The 18,365-nt window shown below is 38.4% G+C and overlaps 1 protein-coding gene across 5 annotated transcripts in view; it reads right to left on the bottom strand.

Moving 5' to 3' along the window:
* Positions 1-6,947: 6,947 nt before the first annotated feature.
* Positions 6,948-18,365, bottom strand: part of SEPHS1 (selenophosphate synthetase 1) — a 30,433-nt gene continuing 19,015 nt past the window's right edge. For all 5 annotated transcript variants that reach the window (XM_006776172.2, XM_015572055.1, XM_015572052.1 and 2 more), the window contains 2 exons: positions 12,061-12,273; positions 6,948-8,871 (listed from right to left, as the gene is read on the bottom strand). In XM_006776172.2, the coding sequence (XP_006776235.1) occupies positions 8,657-8,871; positions 12,061-12,273 (428 nt within the window). In that variant the 3' untranslated portion in view covers positions 6,948-8,656. The remainder of the gene's footprint in view (positions 8,872-12,060; positions 12,274-18,365) is intronic.

The raw sequence follows: 18,365 nt of genomic DNA on the forward strand, positions 1-18,365 counted from the left end.
GCTCCTGCATTGAGTGTCTGTCCCCTGGTGGTCAGTGTGTGTCATAGCAACTGGTCGTTCCGCCTTTGGGGTAATTTGCATATTACCCTTTTATTATATAGGATTATTATTATTATTTTTGATTTTAGAGAGAAAGGGAGGGAGAAAAACATTGATTTGCTGTTTCTTACTTATGCATTCATTAGTTGATTCCTTTTTGTGTCCTGACCAGGGATCAAACCTGGGGTATCAGGATGACCCTTTAACCAACTGAGCTGACCTGCCATGCCAGGGCCCTCCTTCTTTACTAAAGCTGAATAATATTCCATTTTGTGTATATACCACATTTTCTTACCCATTCATCTGTCAATAGACATGTAGGTTATTTGCATAGCTTGGCTATTATAATAATGCTATAAGGAACATGGGAGTGCAGATATGTCTTTGAGATCCTGATTTCACTGTTTTGGGATAAATACCCAGAAGTGGGATTGCTATATCATATGGTAGTTTTAAAATTTTTAAAATTTTTAAGGGACCTTCATACTGTTTTCCATAGTAGCTATGAGAACTATAAGTTCCTTCTATGAGATCCCTTTTCTTCCAGTATCTACAGACGATGCACTCAGTATCTCACTGTTTCTTTTTTCTCTCATTTTTTTTCATTGTTTCTTTAGCTTAAAGAGTTACTTCCAGAATGTTCCTCCTCATAAACATGTCATCATTTAAGTGATGAGTTTATCCAATATGATGAAACTGCCATAGTCAAGGAGAGAAGCAGTCCAGAACTCTGAATTCTTAGCTGCTGCCTGTTTTCTAAGGCAGAAGGGAGAAAGTCAGCATCTGAGCAAGGCCTGTCCTTTGGCCTTTACCTCTGGGTTCTCGATTCCTTTTCCATGATTCCTCCCTACCAGACCCCCAGATTCCTTTAGATCAGTGGTTCTCAACCTGTGGGTCACAATCCCTTTGGGGGTCGAACGACCCTTTCATAGGGGTTGCCTAAGACCATCGGAAAACACATATATAATTACATATTGTTTTTGTGATTAGTCACTATGCTTTAATTATGTTCAATTTGTAACAATGAAACTGGGGGTCACCACAACATGAGGAACTGTATTAAAGGGTCGCCGCATTGGGAAGGTTGAGAACCACTGCTTTAGGTTAACAGAAATGCCCGGGGCCTTCTCTTATCAGCCTTTAACTTGATTCCCCCAGACTGATCATCCCGTGACTGAACCTGACCTTGAACTTGTCAACTGGATAAGGAAAAGCACTTAGGTTTATCATAGTTTAAAATGAAGTATCTGGCCTTGGGCAGGTACAGGAAAACCCTAAAGGTTCTGGGAATACCATTAGGTGTCTCCTTACTGCCCCCGCCTGGTGAAAGTGGGGACTGCTGGGAGGAGAAAAATAAAGCTAAAAATGTAAATTCAATTCACATGTACCTGAATTTTTTTAAAGATCTGGACTTTTACCCTCACAAAGTTATAGCCTTCCTTTCCAATGAGAAATACAAGCGAGATGAAGCTATCTACACCTGTAATTTTTTAAAAAAAATTATTTTTACTGATTTCATAGAGGAAGGGAAAGGAAGAGATGAAAACATCAGTGCTAAAAGAGAATCATTGATTGGCTGCCATCTGCACGCCCCACACTGGGGATTGAGCCAGCAACCTGGGCATATGTCCCGACCAGGAATTGAACGGTGACCTCCTGGTTCATAGGTGGACACTCACCACTGAGCTGCGCTGGTGGGGCTACACCTGTAATTTTAATGTCCCCTTAAAATACCCTCATTTTACAAGTGTGCCAAAATCCCTGCCCTCCCTACCATAAGGCATTTATAAAAGGATGTGTTTAAGTTTATGATTATTAAAAGAGATAAAGGAAATCCTTGAATACTTCCAATTGTTATCTGCCTTTTTAAAATTAGAGGGGTGTTGGGTTTAAGATTTTTTATTTAAGATCCCATGGGGAATTAAAAAAGTAATTTCTCCTTAGGTAAAGAGGTAATTTGATGGATTTTGCTAGTTTTTTAAAATAGCAATTAGGACTATTTGGAACTGCCTTAAGTAGTTATATTTAGTAATTGTGTGAATATAAAATATTTTTAGAACTATTGAAACCAAAGATTAGTGGAACGTACATTATCACAAGAATGATCATTTTTCTCCAGATTTTGGTATTTACTCATTTCTTATTAAGTTGGAATTTTGAATATCATTTCAAATTTACCTTAATCTTCAAGTAATGTGCTTAGTTTATCTAAATATTGAAAGTGACCTTGAAGACAAATGTTGAAACAGAATTTTCAAAAGTTTCCCCCAAATGTGTAAGTTAAAGAAAATGGTTTTTCCCCCATAAAGTATATTTTTATTGATTTCAGAGAGGAAGGAAGAGGGAGAGAGAGATAGGAACATCAATGATGAAAGGGAATCATTGATCAGCTGCCTCCTGCTTGCCTCCCGTGGGGGATCAAGCCCAAACCTGTGACCTCCTGGTTCATAGGTCGATACTCCACTGGGTCATGCCGGCCAGGCAGAAAATGATTTTTTAAAATAGTCATATTTGAGCAGCTAAGAAAAAGGAGCATGACCTAAGAAAACCTTGGATGAAATTGTTCAGGTATTGTTCACACTTAAGAAAATGTCATCATATGAATGAGAAATTGTAATCAATTCCAGATTGAAAAATGCCCCCTCACTCCCCCCGCCCCAAATGCCATTCATTCCCTCCTAAGAGGAGTAGGTATGACTGTAGGTCAGGTAATTTGGTAGCAGGTTTTAAAGTTCATTTAATCCATTCATGCACCAAAAGGAAGCAAACATACTTGCCATTTTCCTGCAACTCTGCCCATTCTCAGTGTTCTCTGCAACTACAGGACTACTCATTGCTCCTAGGAAAGCCAGCCCTCCCCTTGTGCATTACCTCCCATCCTGCCTGGACTGTTGTAGAACCTTGTTTCAGCAATTCTTCTCTTTGTTGGTTATCCCCTAGCCCCAATCAACATACAAGCATCCTGTTATTTCCTCTGTCTTATAAAAGCTTCCTATTGATCCTATTTGTTCTAATTATCACTCACACATTTCTCCATCCTTTTGCAGCAAAACTTGAAAAAAATTGCATACATTCACTGTCTCCATTTTTTCTCCTCTAATTCTGTCAGTCAATATTTTACACTCATCATTTCACTGAAATGGCTCTCATCAAATTCACCAGTGACCACCATGGTCAGCATCCAATGGCTGATTCTCATTTCAAAACTTATGGGACTCAGTGAAACAAAGAAGCAACTCCCTCCCTGCTTCTTCTCAGCCTCATTTGCTGGTTCTTCCTTATTCACTGGGCTCCTAATTCAGTCCTTTGATACTCTTTCTATAAACACTACTTTCCTCAGGAATCTTCTCCAGTCTCATGACTTTAAGTTCCTTCTGTAAACTGTATCCCAAATCTGTGTCTGCCCTGTGCTATCCAATAAACTCCAGACTGTGTGCATCCAGCTGCCTACTTCACATCGTCACTAGGATTTCCGGATTTCTAACAGACAACTCAAAACAAAATTCCTGATCTTTCCCCCTAAAGATCATGCCCTCATAAAAAAAAGGTATGTCCATTTCCTAACCCCTGGAAAGGGTGAGTGTGAACTTGTTTTAAAAGAGTCTTGATAGATATGACTAAGAATCTCTAGATGAGTTCATCCTAGATTACCTAGGTGAGACCTAACCCCGATGAAGTCTTTCCAGGTGATTTTGATATATCACTAACTCTACTCTCATCTTCTGAGAACCCCCATTTCTGGTATGTTGTGGTAATGGAAACAAGAAAAGTCTCTCTCTCTCTCTCTCTCTCTCTCACACACACACACACTCCACTATTATTTCTTTCTTTTTTTAAAATATATTTTATTGATTTTTTACAGAGAGGAAGGGAGAGAGATAATTAGAAACATCGATGAGAAAGAAACATCGATCAGCTGCCTCCTGCACATCTCCTACTGAGGATGTGCCCACAACCCAGGTACATGCCCTTGACTGGAATCGAACCTGGGACCTTTCAGTCCACAGGCTGACGCTCTATCCACTGAGCCAAACCAGTTTCGGCTCCACTATCATTTCTTTAGATTTGAATTAGAATTCAGAATATGTCCCATAAAGATCACGGTCTCTTATGAAAATAAGTTAGGAAAAGCAGGATATAAGGACACAATTATAAGCTGTATGTTGTAGCTATAAGATAGACTTTATGTAAATTATTTCCAAAGAGATGTAAGACTATTTTCTCCAAGCCCATATCTGGTGTCAGCCATAACTTAAAAAAGTGTGAAAATCTGAGATAATGTATGGTACAAAAAGATTTTTAATCTTTCAGCCTGAATTACGAACTAAAAGAGATTATGTATGAAGCTGAGAGAAGATGAAGGGATAAAATGAATTGTCTGGATTGAGAAACATCAAGAGGACTCAGGTAAATTACCTAGCACTAAATGAAGTCAACCAACAAACCTTAGATCAGTGGTTCTCAACCTTGGCTGCACATTAGAATCACCTGGGAATCTTTTAAAAATCCTGATTTCTGGGCCTCATCCTCTGGAAATTCTGTTTATTACTAATGCTGTGGCCCCACCCCATAACAAAGAAACAGAATTTCTGGAGGATGAAGCCCAGAAGTCAGGGTTTTAAAAAGATTCCCAGGTGATTCTAATGTGCAGCCAAGGTTGAGAACCACAGCCTTAGATGCTTCTTAAGGACCTAATTTGTGCAAGGCTGTCTACAAAATACAGAGGAAATAGAGGGGGTGCAGGCAAGCATTCATGGTAGCAGAGGGTTCTCAGCTAGTTGGAAGAAAGGCAGTAAGTAGCTGGTGAGGGCTTAACAATCTGCACAAGGAATTTCTCCACAGGCAGTGTGTGCACAGAGTGGAGAGAGTGGAACCAGGGACTCTGCTGGGGAAAGAAGAGTTTGTTCTAAAGCTAAACTGCCCAAGAATGGAGGGACCTATCCATCTCCCAAGAAAATTTTGTGTTTCCATGGCCCTTCATGTATATTTCATTTTTCCATTAATTATATTAACATATTAAAAAATATAACAAATAAATGGTTCAGTTTTGTGATCAAATACATATGCAGTGGGAAAAAATTGAAAATATAGAATTTTAACAAATTCACCCATGCTCCTAGTCTTTAGAAGAAAGTCATGTAGATTTTTGTGCATTTTTCTCCCTTCATATATACTTGGAATACATGTGTATATATATATATATATATATTTTATAAAATTGGTATTTTTTTTACCTTGTATTACAGCATAAAAATTTTACTGTCAATATTCTTTAAAAACACAATTTCCTGGGTTGTAGATTACAGATTTTTTTTTCTCCCTAGCTTTAATGAGATGTAATTGAAAAAATTATATATAAAGTGTACAAGGGGCTAATTTGATATATGTATACATTGTAAAATGATGACAAATTAACATATCATCTGTTATCTGTGTGTGGTGAGAACTCTTACGATCCACTCCCTTAGCAAATTTCAAGTATATGTTGTTTTTAATTAGTTGCCCTACTGTACAGAATTTACTCATCTTTTACATGCAAGTTTACAGGCTTTGACCAACATTTGCTCATTTTCCCCTCCCCTAGCCCATGGCAACCATCTCTACTCTCCATTTACAGATACAGTAATTTAAAATTTTTTATTGTTTTTCAACCATTTGACAGTAATCATGAGCATTGATAAGAAAACTCCAGATTTGATCTATTTTAAAGCCTTAGCCAATTATGTAGGAAAGGAAACAATCCTGCCCTGGCTAGTGTGGCTCTCTTGGTTGGAGCGTATTACCATACACTCAGAGGTGGCAGGTTCAATTCCTGATTAGGTCACATACCCAGGTTGTGGGTTCAGGGTACATACTAGAGACAACTAATTGATGTTTCTCTCTGTTCCTCTCTCCCTAAAAACAAACAAAATAATAAACATATCCTCTCCTGAGGATAAAAAAAAAAGAAAAAATACATATTGCTTGCACAGTATTTCAGTTTCTTTTCCTGAATTGAATCACAATAAATGCTTCAACACAGCAAATAAGCTTAACTTTGATGTTCCTTGGGAAATACCTCCTGTGGCCTGAAGGAACTGACCTCACCAGGGCTCAGCCTCTTCAGGCTGTATTCACTAATTCTCTGCATTCTAACAAACTGCATTTTTGGATGCAATTATCATAGGGCTTACAGAAAATAAATCACTATACCAAGATAAACACACCTCAATGTGAAGTTTTAAAGTGCTTCCAGGAAGCCAGATAATGGTCTATTTATTAATAGCTCACTTAAAGATATTCTACATGGATTTTATCAAATACTATGGTCACAAACACTCAATGACAATCACCTGATTCTTCAAGGATCTTTCAAGACACTTGGGCTTTTTTGTTTTGCTGGGCCCAGATGTCAGTAAACAGAATGGTCAATATGTAAAAGAAAAACTCCTGGAAAAGTATATTTTAAGAACAAGTTCACTTTTCTTCCTTTCTTTGCCTTTCCCAGCCCTCTGCACCATTCCTTTCGTCCTGTGGTTCTGACTTTAGTGGATAGCCACTTAGGGTGCTTAAGAGAGTCCCTAGTCCCATGCTCCCCATATTGACTGCAGATCTGGGGTGGAGCCCAAGATTCTGCCTTTGATAAGAATCCCCAAGTGATTCTAACACAGGTGAGCTGGACCTGGTTGCTGAGAAACACTCCTTTAAGAACAGCTCTTCCTCCTGGATCACGCGAATGACACCAACCTCTAATTACCCAACATTTTATCATACATATAAATCTTCTCAAAGATAATTTCAAGCACATCTTGATTTCGGTAGGCCTGCCACCAAGGAAATCATCAGTCTTCAAGACTTGATCTACATCGAAAGTTGTTCAGATTTAGGCATCACTAGTGTATTAAAAAAAAAAAAAGTTCGACAGCATGTTCATCTCAGAGGTTTCCAACACATTTTATTTTGCAGACCACTGGATTGTAGTTTTTGAGGACCAACATCTGTATAAATCCCTATAAAATGTCCAATTAACTTCAGTTCTGTAGCAGCCTCTCAGGTACTGCACACCATTCTATGGCTTGAGCTCGTGACACATGCCAGACAGGCTGCTCTTGGGCTTCCGAAAGGGGAGTGTCCATGGTAAAGCCTCTTCCAGGGCTTCTCTCCCCAGTGGCTGTTTCCTTTGGCAAGAAGTTGATGGGTTCACATGGCTCTGGGGCCTGTATGTAGGAAGCATTTGGAAACTGGCAGCGATGTGGTACTTGTTCTCTTATGCAGACACTTGAGGGGTCAGCACTTGTGCTTAATGACAGGAATCCCTCCAGATCGCTTAGTAGGTTACAATATAAGGAAGCCTACGCTTCTAAGTAACACAGATAAACACCTTTTTAGATCGCCTATTTTTTCTAGAACTACAAAATTTAATTCAAGAAAATATAGGTCCCATGAAAGACTTAAAAGTTTTATAAAACTAAAATCTAGTTTTCCCCAATAAATTGTACTTTAGCCAAAACCCTCCCAATGCTTCTAAAATAATACTAAAAGGGGAATCTGTTATACAAGAGCAATAAAAAAAATTAAATATTTACTTGAATAACAAGTTTAAGTTCGAGCTGCAATGTTGGCAATGCAGACTTTTAACACATCACAAAAAGCGTGCACAAGATAGTTCTGGCGCAAAGGACAAAGTAATGCTCAGAATCAGGTTAAATAGCTGATTTTAAGAAAACAAAAGGCCTGAAATCACTATACAAAATATAAAATGTATTATGCACTACCATCCACAGAACAGTCTTTATTATTGATTCTATTTAAAAATTATGTGTAATTATATATTGAATTGTAAATGAATATTATACATGAACCCTCCCCCCCTTTTAGAAGGCAATTTCTTGTTGCACTATAGAACATCTAATTACATTGCAAAAAGTATCCTGTTTTTGCTATTGATAAAGAATGCAGTTAATGGTATTACTGTAAATATTAGGAAGGCTACAAAAAAGAAAAAAGAAAGACAATTTCCTTTTTATCTTCTAAGTGCTTTCCATGCAGAGTTAAGCACCTGCCTTGTTTAACTGAATGCATTTTGGGAAACATCCTGGGTCAAAGAGATGCTCTTGAATTAGAAGACGAGGCTTTACAAATCAAAACTCAAAGGAATCATGCAACCTTCTATCTACTGGGATACCACTGTGTCACCAATTCCATCTTTCCAGAATACCTTTCAAGACACTTAAAAAAGATCAAACTGATGATAAATATACATGAAATGAAAGACACAAACTGCAATTTGACACTACGACGGGTAATGTCTGTGCTATGTGAAAGCACCTTTAAAAAGAGCCTATGCGGCAAGAGATAAGTGTCTAAAGATTCAAAATGAATCAACAGTATTGGATAACAATATAATTCTCAACTCAGAAGCTGCCTCAAGATTAGGTGCATCTTCAGTTAATGTAACAGGAAAAAAAGGCAATGGATTTTATCTTATTAATTGCATCCATTCACAAATAGACCTCAGGTCACCAGATGTGTAGACACAATGAGATTTTGTTGTTGTTGTTTATAGTCTTTAATTGAAATGCTGATAAAGGAAATAGATCTATTTAAAAACAAAACCAAATAGCTATTTCGGTCTAGATTAAGAGGTGGCACCAGGTGTGGGATTCACATTTTGAGTGGCCACCTGTGGTGCGACTTCGATGATCCGGGGTTTGTCTATGATTCTGGCTGTACGGTTGCCCTTCTCTACGATCCCAATAATCCATGCTTGGTGACCTTCACCATATTTGGGAGACTTTATCTCTGCACAGAACCGAGCTGCTTGCTCACGTGGTAAACAGATTAGAAGGCCTCCTGGCAAAGAAAAAATGATTGTCATTAGTTGTGATGCCCTGTGAGCAGTTTCTCTGTCACTATCTTTCCAAAAAAATCTTGCAGATCTATGCTCAACCAAGAACTTCTATCTTCAAGTTGTCCCTTCCAATGAAGCCTGTGCTGTTCTGCCTTCATCTATTCCAGATTAAACTCTAATTAAACTGTTTCTTGGAAAACTTCTACTATAATAAAAAACATATACACAATAACAAACTTTAAACTGTGAAGATGACTTACTTGTAAACCACTGCTGTGTAGGAGTAGGTGTTTGAGGCCTCAATCACATATGTGGTAGCTATTTTTTCCTACCACAGGGAAAGAAATACTTAAAAACATAAGCTTCCACATGGCCAGTGGAACCAAGTGGTCACGGTTCAATTCCAGGTCAGGGCACATGCCCAGGTTGCAGGTTTGATCCTCAGTAGGGGGTGTGCAGGAGGTAGCTGAACCATGATTGATGTTTCTATTTCTCTCTCCTCCTCCCTTCTTCTCAGAAATCAATAAAAATGTATTAAAAACCAGTTTCCTTTTTAAAAAATCCTCACCTGAGGATATGTTTTACTGTCTTTTAGAGAGGGAGGGATAGAGAAACATCAATGTTACCTCCTGTATGCACTCTGACTAGGAACGGAACCCACAACCTCGGTATGTGCCCTCACCAGAGTTGAACCCACCACCTTTTGGTGTACAAAACTCTGATCCAACCAACTTAGCCACCCAGCCAGGGCCTGGCCCCTAAGTTTTTGTTTCTCCAGTTTATTCTGGGATATCTTTTTCTCCTGTGCAACCTCCTCTTCTGGTTTAGGAACAATCTGCTCTATAAGTTCTGCACCCCATCTTGGGAGCTTTGTTCATCTGGATGTGCACAATTACCAGAGAATCCACATCTAAACCCTTAAGTTCAGCATTACTCTCTGCACTTTCAAGTTTGTGTGGCAAAAATTCAGCACTCTTTATGGAAAGTGAATGTGCAGATTTGAACCTCTTGATTTGCATTGTTTTGTGGGGTTTTCTGGGAGAAGTGAATAGTGAACCGTTTTTAGAGGTCACCTTAGGCCACTTTTGGGAAGAGAAAGCAGACTTTGCTTCTTTCTTAAAGACAGGATCTTCTATTAAACTGAGACACTTACCAGAGAACCACAACCCTTCTGCAAATAGGTCATACAAGACTGACATGTGAGCAGGGCTTTGTGGTCATTGCCTCTGCCTGCACTGCAGAATCTTTTGAGAAGCTGTTATAATTACTGATGACCAGGCCCACCCATCTGACTGAACTGGGTTTCCTAGGGAACAGGTCTAGGTTTGTGTGTGTGTATATTTTTTTAATTGATTTTAGAGAGAAGTGGGGAGAGAGAGGGAGAGGGAGAGAGCCAACCAAGTAAGAAATACTAATTGGCTGCCTCCTGCACCTGCTCCAACTGGGGATGGAACCCACAACCTCGGTACGTGCCCTGATCTGGAATCGAACTCGCCACCTTTTGGTATATGGGATGATGCTCCAACCAACTGAGCCACACCAGCCATGGCTAGGCATGCATAATCCCTAGATAATTCAACTCTTTGGCCAGGAGAGGGAAATTACTGAGATACAATAAACCCTCCATTTTGTGGACCTTGATTTAACAGACTTCGGATTTAAGGGACAAAATTTCTGGTCCGTATGTCCTATGTGAAAATTAACACCCTGTTAATTTTAAAGTGCTTTAACTAAGATTTGCTTATAATTAAATTAACGGGGTTTTTTGTTATTAATTCACTATTACTTCATTTTTAAAAATATTTTTTATTGATTTCAGAGAGGAAGAGAGAGAGCAATAGAAACATCAATGATGAGAGAGAATCACTGATCGGCTGCCTCCTGCACACGCCCTACTGGGGATTGAGCTCATAGCCCAGGCACGCGCCCTTGACCAGGATGGAACCCGGGACCCTTCAGTCCTCAGGCCAGTGCTCTATCCACTGAGCTAAGCCATCTAGGGCAATTCACTATTATTTAAAACAAATTTTTGCAAATAGGTCATACGTTGGAAAAAACACTGACATAAATAAATATTGTATGTCTACAACTACAGTCTACATATTGAAATCCAAGAGTCAGCTCATAAACACTTGGTGAATGATTAGCATGTGATCACACTGCAGAGCACGTAGCATGACTTTATACAGCAGTTTTTAAAAAATAGTTTTATTGATTTTTAGAGAGAAAAAGAGGGATAGAAACATCAATGTTCAGATAATCATCAATTGGCTGCCTCCTGCACGCCCCCTACTGGAGATCGAACCTACAACCTAGATATGTGCCCTGACCTGGAAGCAAACTGTGATCTCCTGACTCATGGATTGACGCTGGGCATAGGCAGCCCTGCAGTGTTAACATGTTGGGGCCGATGTTCCCATGTGTGCTAAGATGCCCCAGCCGTGAGCATTTGTGTACTCACAGAGACTGGTGAATGTACACATTCACTAGACCTATTCAGTATAAATTAAAAATTACTGTAATACATATAGAAAACTTTTCTGTTAAACTTTTCATACATACTTAATTTTAATTACAAAAATCTATAAAAACAGGTAAACTGATTTTGTCAATTTTTCCACATATGGATTTAGAAAACCTACTTTACTATTATCAAGGAAAGAAAATAGAAATAAGAGGCTGTAAAAAAAAAAAAAAGGATGACTTAAAGGATAAAATACAAGAGTGAAGGGGGAAGGGAGAAAAATGGGTCAAAAGAAAAAATGGCACTTTGGAAACATACTATACTATTTCATTGTTAAAGCAATTTTAGACTTTTTTTTACCCCCAAGGAAAAAACAGCCTGTTCAGTGTAAACTATGATTATTAATTATTTTAAATGCCAGGTTTCCAATGAAAACTGAGTAGTGACTTATTTTTTCCCATAATCTTCCTTCTTCCCATTCTGTCACCAAACACAGGGAACAATGGACTTAAACAAGACTGCTCCATCGCACACAGGATGGCGGGAGATTGGTAACCTACAGCACAAAGGGGCTGAGAACATCTGTTGCTAAGACCACCAAGGTTATCAACACTGACCTCACACAAAATGGGGTCATGCTCATGGGTTTGGCTTCTTCTTTCTCATGAAACTCTCCATTAGCCTCACTAGTTTTTAATCCTCAGATTTGGGCCCAGGATCCTTGTACCTGATGTCTCCGGGCAGGTCCCATGCATGAGGCCAAACATGTTTCCGCAGGCCTTGCTCACAGCAGCCATCTTGGCCAGAACAGGGAGGTTGTGAATCACAAAGGACACCTCGTTCCTCTGCTGCTTAGCCAGGTTCTGTGCGTGGCCCAGAATTCCAAAGCCAGTGATGTCAGTGGCAGCGTGGGCATTGAACGTGTGCATGAGTCCAGCAGCTAAGAGACCAGAACAGAAATTTATTATCTGGTGTAATAAATGGAGACTTTCTGAGAAAAACAAACAAAATCACCCCATCTTTCCTCAAGTCAAAATCTTAAATACACTTTGATCTCAAAATTCCTAATTGTCAGGGAGATTGGCATATCGAAATGAAAATGTAATTTTGAAAAATCAACAAAATCCATAGTGAAATTGTAAAAGTTTATTTCAATTTCAACCACTTAGAACTATCAGCTGCTTCAATTAACAGTAACTTCTTAGTATGCTAAAAAATCTGTATGGAAAAATTACTATCACAACAAAAAGTAAGCCTGTCTAAACCATCCTAAAATCAAAGAGGTGGATTTTTTTTTAAAGCACAATTTACTGATTTTTAAAGAGAGGGAGAGGAAGAAACATTGGTGCAAGAGTACATCAATCAACTGCCTCCTGCACGCCCCCGACTGGGGGATCAACCCAGCAACCCAGGCATATGGGCCCTGATCAGGAATCAAACTGGCAACCTTTTGGTGCACAGGACAATGCCCAACCAACTGAGCCATACCATCCCGGGCAAACAGGACTTTTAAAGACTGACCTAAATTCCAGGCAATCTCGCTTTAAGTGGAAAGTTAATTTCTTACTTAAAAAAAAAAATTATTGATCTGAGAGAGGAAGGGAAAGGGAGAGAAACACCAAAGATGAGCATCACTGATCAGCTGCCTCCTGCAAAGCCCCTACTGGGGATTGAGCTTGCAATCCGAGCAAGTGTTGACCAGGAATTGAACTTCAACCTCCTGGTTCATAGGTTGATGCTCAATCACTGGGCCACACCAGCCAGGCTAATTTCTTATTTTTTAATTTTAAAAAATTCTCTTTGTTTTTGGAGTTTTAGGTTTATAGAAAAATTGAGTGGAAAGTGCAGAAGTTTCCATATACCCCTTCCTCCTATTAATATTTACCATTAGTGTGGTACATTTGCTATGTAATGAGCCAATATTGATACATTAACTGAATTTCATAGTTCACATTGGGGTTCACTCTTGATGTCTATACTAGGTGTTGATAAATGCATATGTAGCATGTATCCATGATTACATTATCATACAGATGTTTCACTGCCCTAAAAATCCTGCGTTCCACCTATTCATCCCTCTCTTACTCTTGCTAACCACTGATCTTGTTACTGTCTGTAGTATTACCTTTTCCAGAATGTCATATAGTTGGAATTATGGTGCTTGGCCTTTTCAGATTGGCTTCTATCACTTAGTAATATGCATAGGGTTCCTCCAAATCTTTTCATGTCACAACAGCTCATTTCTTTTTAGCTATCAATATTCCATTGTTTGGATGCACCAGTTTATCAATTCACTTACTGAAGGATCTCCTTTCAAGTTTTAATAATTATAAATAAAGCTGTGACAAACAACTTGTGCAGATTTCTGAGTGGACAGAAATTTTCCATTCATGTGGGTAAATACTAAGGAGCACAACTGCTGGATAATAGTACATTTAGTTTTGTAACCAACCGCCAAACTGGCTTCCAAAGTGGTTGCTCCATTTTGCATTCCCATCAGCAAGGAATGAGAGTTCCTATTGCTCCATATCGCTGTCAGCATTTGGTATTGTGTTAGGCTTTTAAGTAGGCATGTAGTAGTATCTTGTTTTAAATTGCCATTCCCTAATTACATAGGATACCAGTCCTTTGTCAGAATTGTGTTTTGCAAAGATTTTCTTCAACTCTGTGGCTTGCCTTTTTATTCTCTTTAGTGTCATTCACAGAAGTTCTTTGTATGAATGAAATTCAACTTCAATTTTTTTCTTTTATGGATAGTACTTTTGGTGTTGTATCTAAAAGGAATCACCAAATCCCAGGTCACCTAATTTTCTTGTTATCTTCTAGGAGTTCACCAGTTTTGCATTTTACATTTAGGTCTATAATCCATTTTGAGTTAATTTTTATGAAAGGTATAAGGCTTGTGTCTATAATCATTTTTTGCCTGTAAATGTCCAGTTGTTTCAGCACTATTTGTTGAAAAGATTATCCTTTCTCCACTGAATCACCTTTGCTCTTTTGTCAAGGATTAGTTAACTATACTTATGGGAGTCTATTTCTGGACTCTAGTATCCTCACCTGAGGATATTTTCCCATTTTTAGAAAGTGTGGAAGAGAGAGGAAAGACAGAGAGAAATACTGATGTGGGAGAAACGTATTGATTGGGTGCCTCCTGAACGCACCCTGACCAGGGCCCCAGCTGGGGAGAAGCCTGCAACTGAGGTACGTGCCCTTGACCAGAACTGAACCCGAGACTCTCTGGTCCACAGGCTGTCGCTCTATCCACTGAGCCAAACCAACTACAGCTAGATATGTTTTTCTATTCTCTCACCAATATCACACCGTCTTGTTGACTGTAGTTTTAGCTGCCACTGATGTTTACTACACCAAAGGGATAGCAAAAAAATAGCAAATATGTAATTCAATCATTCTTCCTGCATTTATTAGATGTGACTCTTCTATAAAGAATTTTTTAAAAATGTATTTGCTTTTCCCCAAAGCACAGCCTATACAGGAACAGTAAAATGTGTGGTTGATTCCTTTTATTTATTTTCAAAAAAGTTGGTGCCCAGCAACTTCCAAATGTGACCAAAAACATTTTCATCTCTATGATGTCATTGATTTTTAGATCCTTGATCTACTTAACTGACTGTGTCACTCTTCTTAATACTAACGTTGCCCAGCCCCTCCAATTTGACTGGTGGGCGCCTCTGAGTTATGTGAAGTGACGTAACAACAGCTGTTGGTAACACCATTACTTTCAGGCATAGGATGTCGTAGGCCAGTGAGGGCGAACCTTTTAAGCTCGGCGTGTCAGCGTTTTGAAAAACCCTAACTTAACTCTGGTGCTATGTCACATATAGAAATTTTTTGATATTTGCAACCATAGTAAAACAAAGATTTATGTTTTTGATGTTTATTTATATATTGAAATGCCATTTAACAAAGAAAAATCAACCAAAAAAACTGAGTTTGCGTGTCACCTCTGACACACGTGTCATAGGTTTGCCATCACTGTCCTAGGCTTATCTTTTGTATTTCTAGCCCCAGTTAGAATCAGCCATTTCCCCAAGGAATCCTAGCATTTTTTGTGGAAAATGATAATTTTCAGATCAGAATGATGGTAGTAGGTGTTCATTACTAATGAGTTATCATTGCTTCAGACCTTTTTGATAGACTTCGAAGTAAGTTTTTTTGTTTTGTTAATCCTCACTCAAGGATATTTTTCCATTGATTTTGAAAGAGTGGAAGGGACAGAGAAACAATGATGTGAGAGAGACACATCGACTGGTTGCCTCCAGCACGAGTTCTGACCAGGCCTGGGATTGAGCCTGCAATCGAGGTACATGCCCTTGACTGGAATCAAACCCAGGACCCTTCAGTCCCCAGGCTGATACTCTATCCACTGAGCCAAACCAGCTAGGGCAATAGCATTTTAGAGGGGAAAATAATGCTGAGTTTTTATTGATAATTCCAAATTAAAGATTACAATTTTTAATTAGATTCTTTCATGTAATTCTTCCCCACGTGGCTTTGTCATTAAGTTGATATATATTAGGCAACTTAAAAAAAAAGTGGTTTGGATTTGTAAGATGTGCTTTTTTATTTAAAAAAATTTTTTTTATTTGGAAGATTTCTCAGCCTAACCAGATAGTTACTTTATTTTTTTTTTAATTAAAAATTTTAACCTATAGAAAATGACATAAAAAACTCCAAAGTCAAACTTATAAAACATTGCATGTTCAGAGTCTGCTTCCTCCCTAATTCCTCTTATATGTAACAATTTTTACTAATGATTTGTTTCCATTGCTTCTTTTTGAAAGTATAAAACACTTATTACTTCATATTCATATGAATACACAAAATATAGTGTACTGTATACATCACTCTGCCCTTGCTTTTTTTCAGTTACTCATATCCAAGATAGCTCCCTAGTAATAAAGGCTTCTCATCCCTTTTCAAGTTACATGTGTAAATACAGACTAGATAATTCAGCTACCTATCCATGGACATGTGGATTGTTTGAGCAATTCTGGATAGTGCTTCAATGAATGGCCTTGTATACGTCATTTGATATTTTGGCCATTGTAACTTTGTGACATTCACAGAAGTGGGACTGATAGGTCAAATAAATGTATGCTTAATTTTTGCTGGGTATGACCAAATATTCCTCCACAAGCATTCTGCCATGTTTATCCCTACCAACAACGCATAAAAAATGATAGGGAAACATAAATACAGGTAAAAATAAATCCACTACCAATCACTTTACCACTGTTAAATTACTCAATTTGAAGGACAAAACAGGAAAAACACTCCTTAAATAGTTTGTGACACAGGAAGAAATGAAAAGCCTTGGTTGTAAGTGCTGAGGCACCTGAGGACAAAGAATTAAATAATTACTATTCAACTTTGGAATATAGCCCAAAAACTATTCCTGGAATACAGGAAAAAAAATTTATGGGAAAAATCTTATCTCCAAATCAATTGCTCAAAAGTAGGCAAAAGATAAATTAACTATGATATATTTCTCTGATAGAACATTTAGCCATTAAAACTATGTGTACTAGAATTATAATGTAGAAAAAAGAGTTAGTAATATTCTATCTAATAAAGCGGTAATATGCAAATTGACCATCACTCCAACACACAAGATGGCCGCCCCCATGTAGTCAAAGATGGCCAGCAGGGGAGGGCAGTTGGGGAGGACCAGGCCTTTGGTGGAGGCCAGTTGGGAGGGACCAGGCCAGCAGGGGAGGGCAGCTGCGGGGGACCCAGGCCGGCTGGAGAGGGCAGTTAGGGGCAATTGGGCCAGCAGGGGAGCAGTTAGGCATGGATCAGGCTGGCAGGGGAGTGATTGGGGGGTGGTCAGGCTGGCAGCAGAGGCGGTTAGGAGCAATCAAGCAGGCAGGCAGGTGAGCGGTTGGGAGCCAGCAGTCCTGGATTGTGAGAGGGATCCCAGATTGGAGAGGGTGCAGGCTGGGCTGAGGGACACACTCCTGCCCCCTGCACGAATTTCATGCACCAGGCCTCTAGTTAAATAAATAAAAGCAGATTCCAAACACATATAAAATGTTCAACCACAAGTTTAAAATATTAACAATAAAACAAAAGTAAACCACTAACCAACCAAACAGAAAAAAATCCCAGAAGAATACATAAAAATATTAACAGAAGCCATTTGAGGGGCAGGGACTATGGACAATGTTTTTTTCTCTTTTTTTCATTTTCTAAAAACTTTTCCATAATGAATTTTTTTTTTACAGTAGAAAAAAATATATACAATAAACAGGAAGAGAAAATATATTAAAGAAGTTTTTTAAATGTAGCACACTATTAACCAAGAAAAGTTCTCAGCAGCAACCCAAATGCCCAAAAGCAGGTGGCTAGATAAGTAAGTCAGAGTGAAAAAATACACAGTGGAGAAGATGAAGGAAATACAGGTACACACACCAGGGATAATGCTCAGGAACATTAAACAGTAAACAGCAAGAAAAACAGATACAGATATAATTCAATGAAACAAAAAATGCAAAACTAATTTATTGCTTAAGAATACAAGTCTATGTGATAAAAACTTTAAAAGCATGAGAATAAACATTAGATTCAGAATAATAGTTACCCCTAAGCAGAACCCTACAAACTGAAATGTGAGGGGTTCCTACGGGCTTCCAAGGCCATAACTATGCTTCTCATATGAGATGGTGGGCACATGGAAGTTACATTGCTGTTCCTTAACACTAGAAAGACTGAAATTTAGTATATACCTATATTGCCCAAAAGCAGTCAAAATGACTGCATTGTGAAAGAATAACTAATGTGTAAAGAAATTTGTTTAAAATTAATTTTTAATATTTCTTATATTATTTACAGTTATATAACAAGTTATTCGACATTTCTTTCATGAATTTAGGGTGAAATAGAAATAAAATAAACAACTTATTAGAACAAGGATCACTGCATAAAGATTTGAATAACAAGTACTAGTGTAGCTTACTGAGCAACTGCAACTTATCAAGTATCGACAATTCATCATGTACTTGTATGCTATCA

The sequence above is a fragment of the Myotis davidii genome, unplaced genomic scaffold, assembly GCF_000327345.1.
Source record: "Myotis davidii unplaced genomic scaffold, ASM32734v1 scaffold749, whole genome shotgun sequence".
Lineage (NCBI taxonomy): Eukaryota > Metazoa > Chordata > Mammalia > Chiroptera > Vespertilionidae > Myotis > Myotis davidii.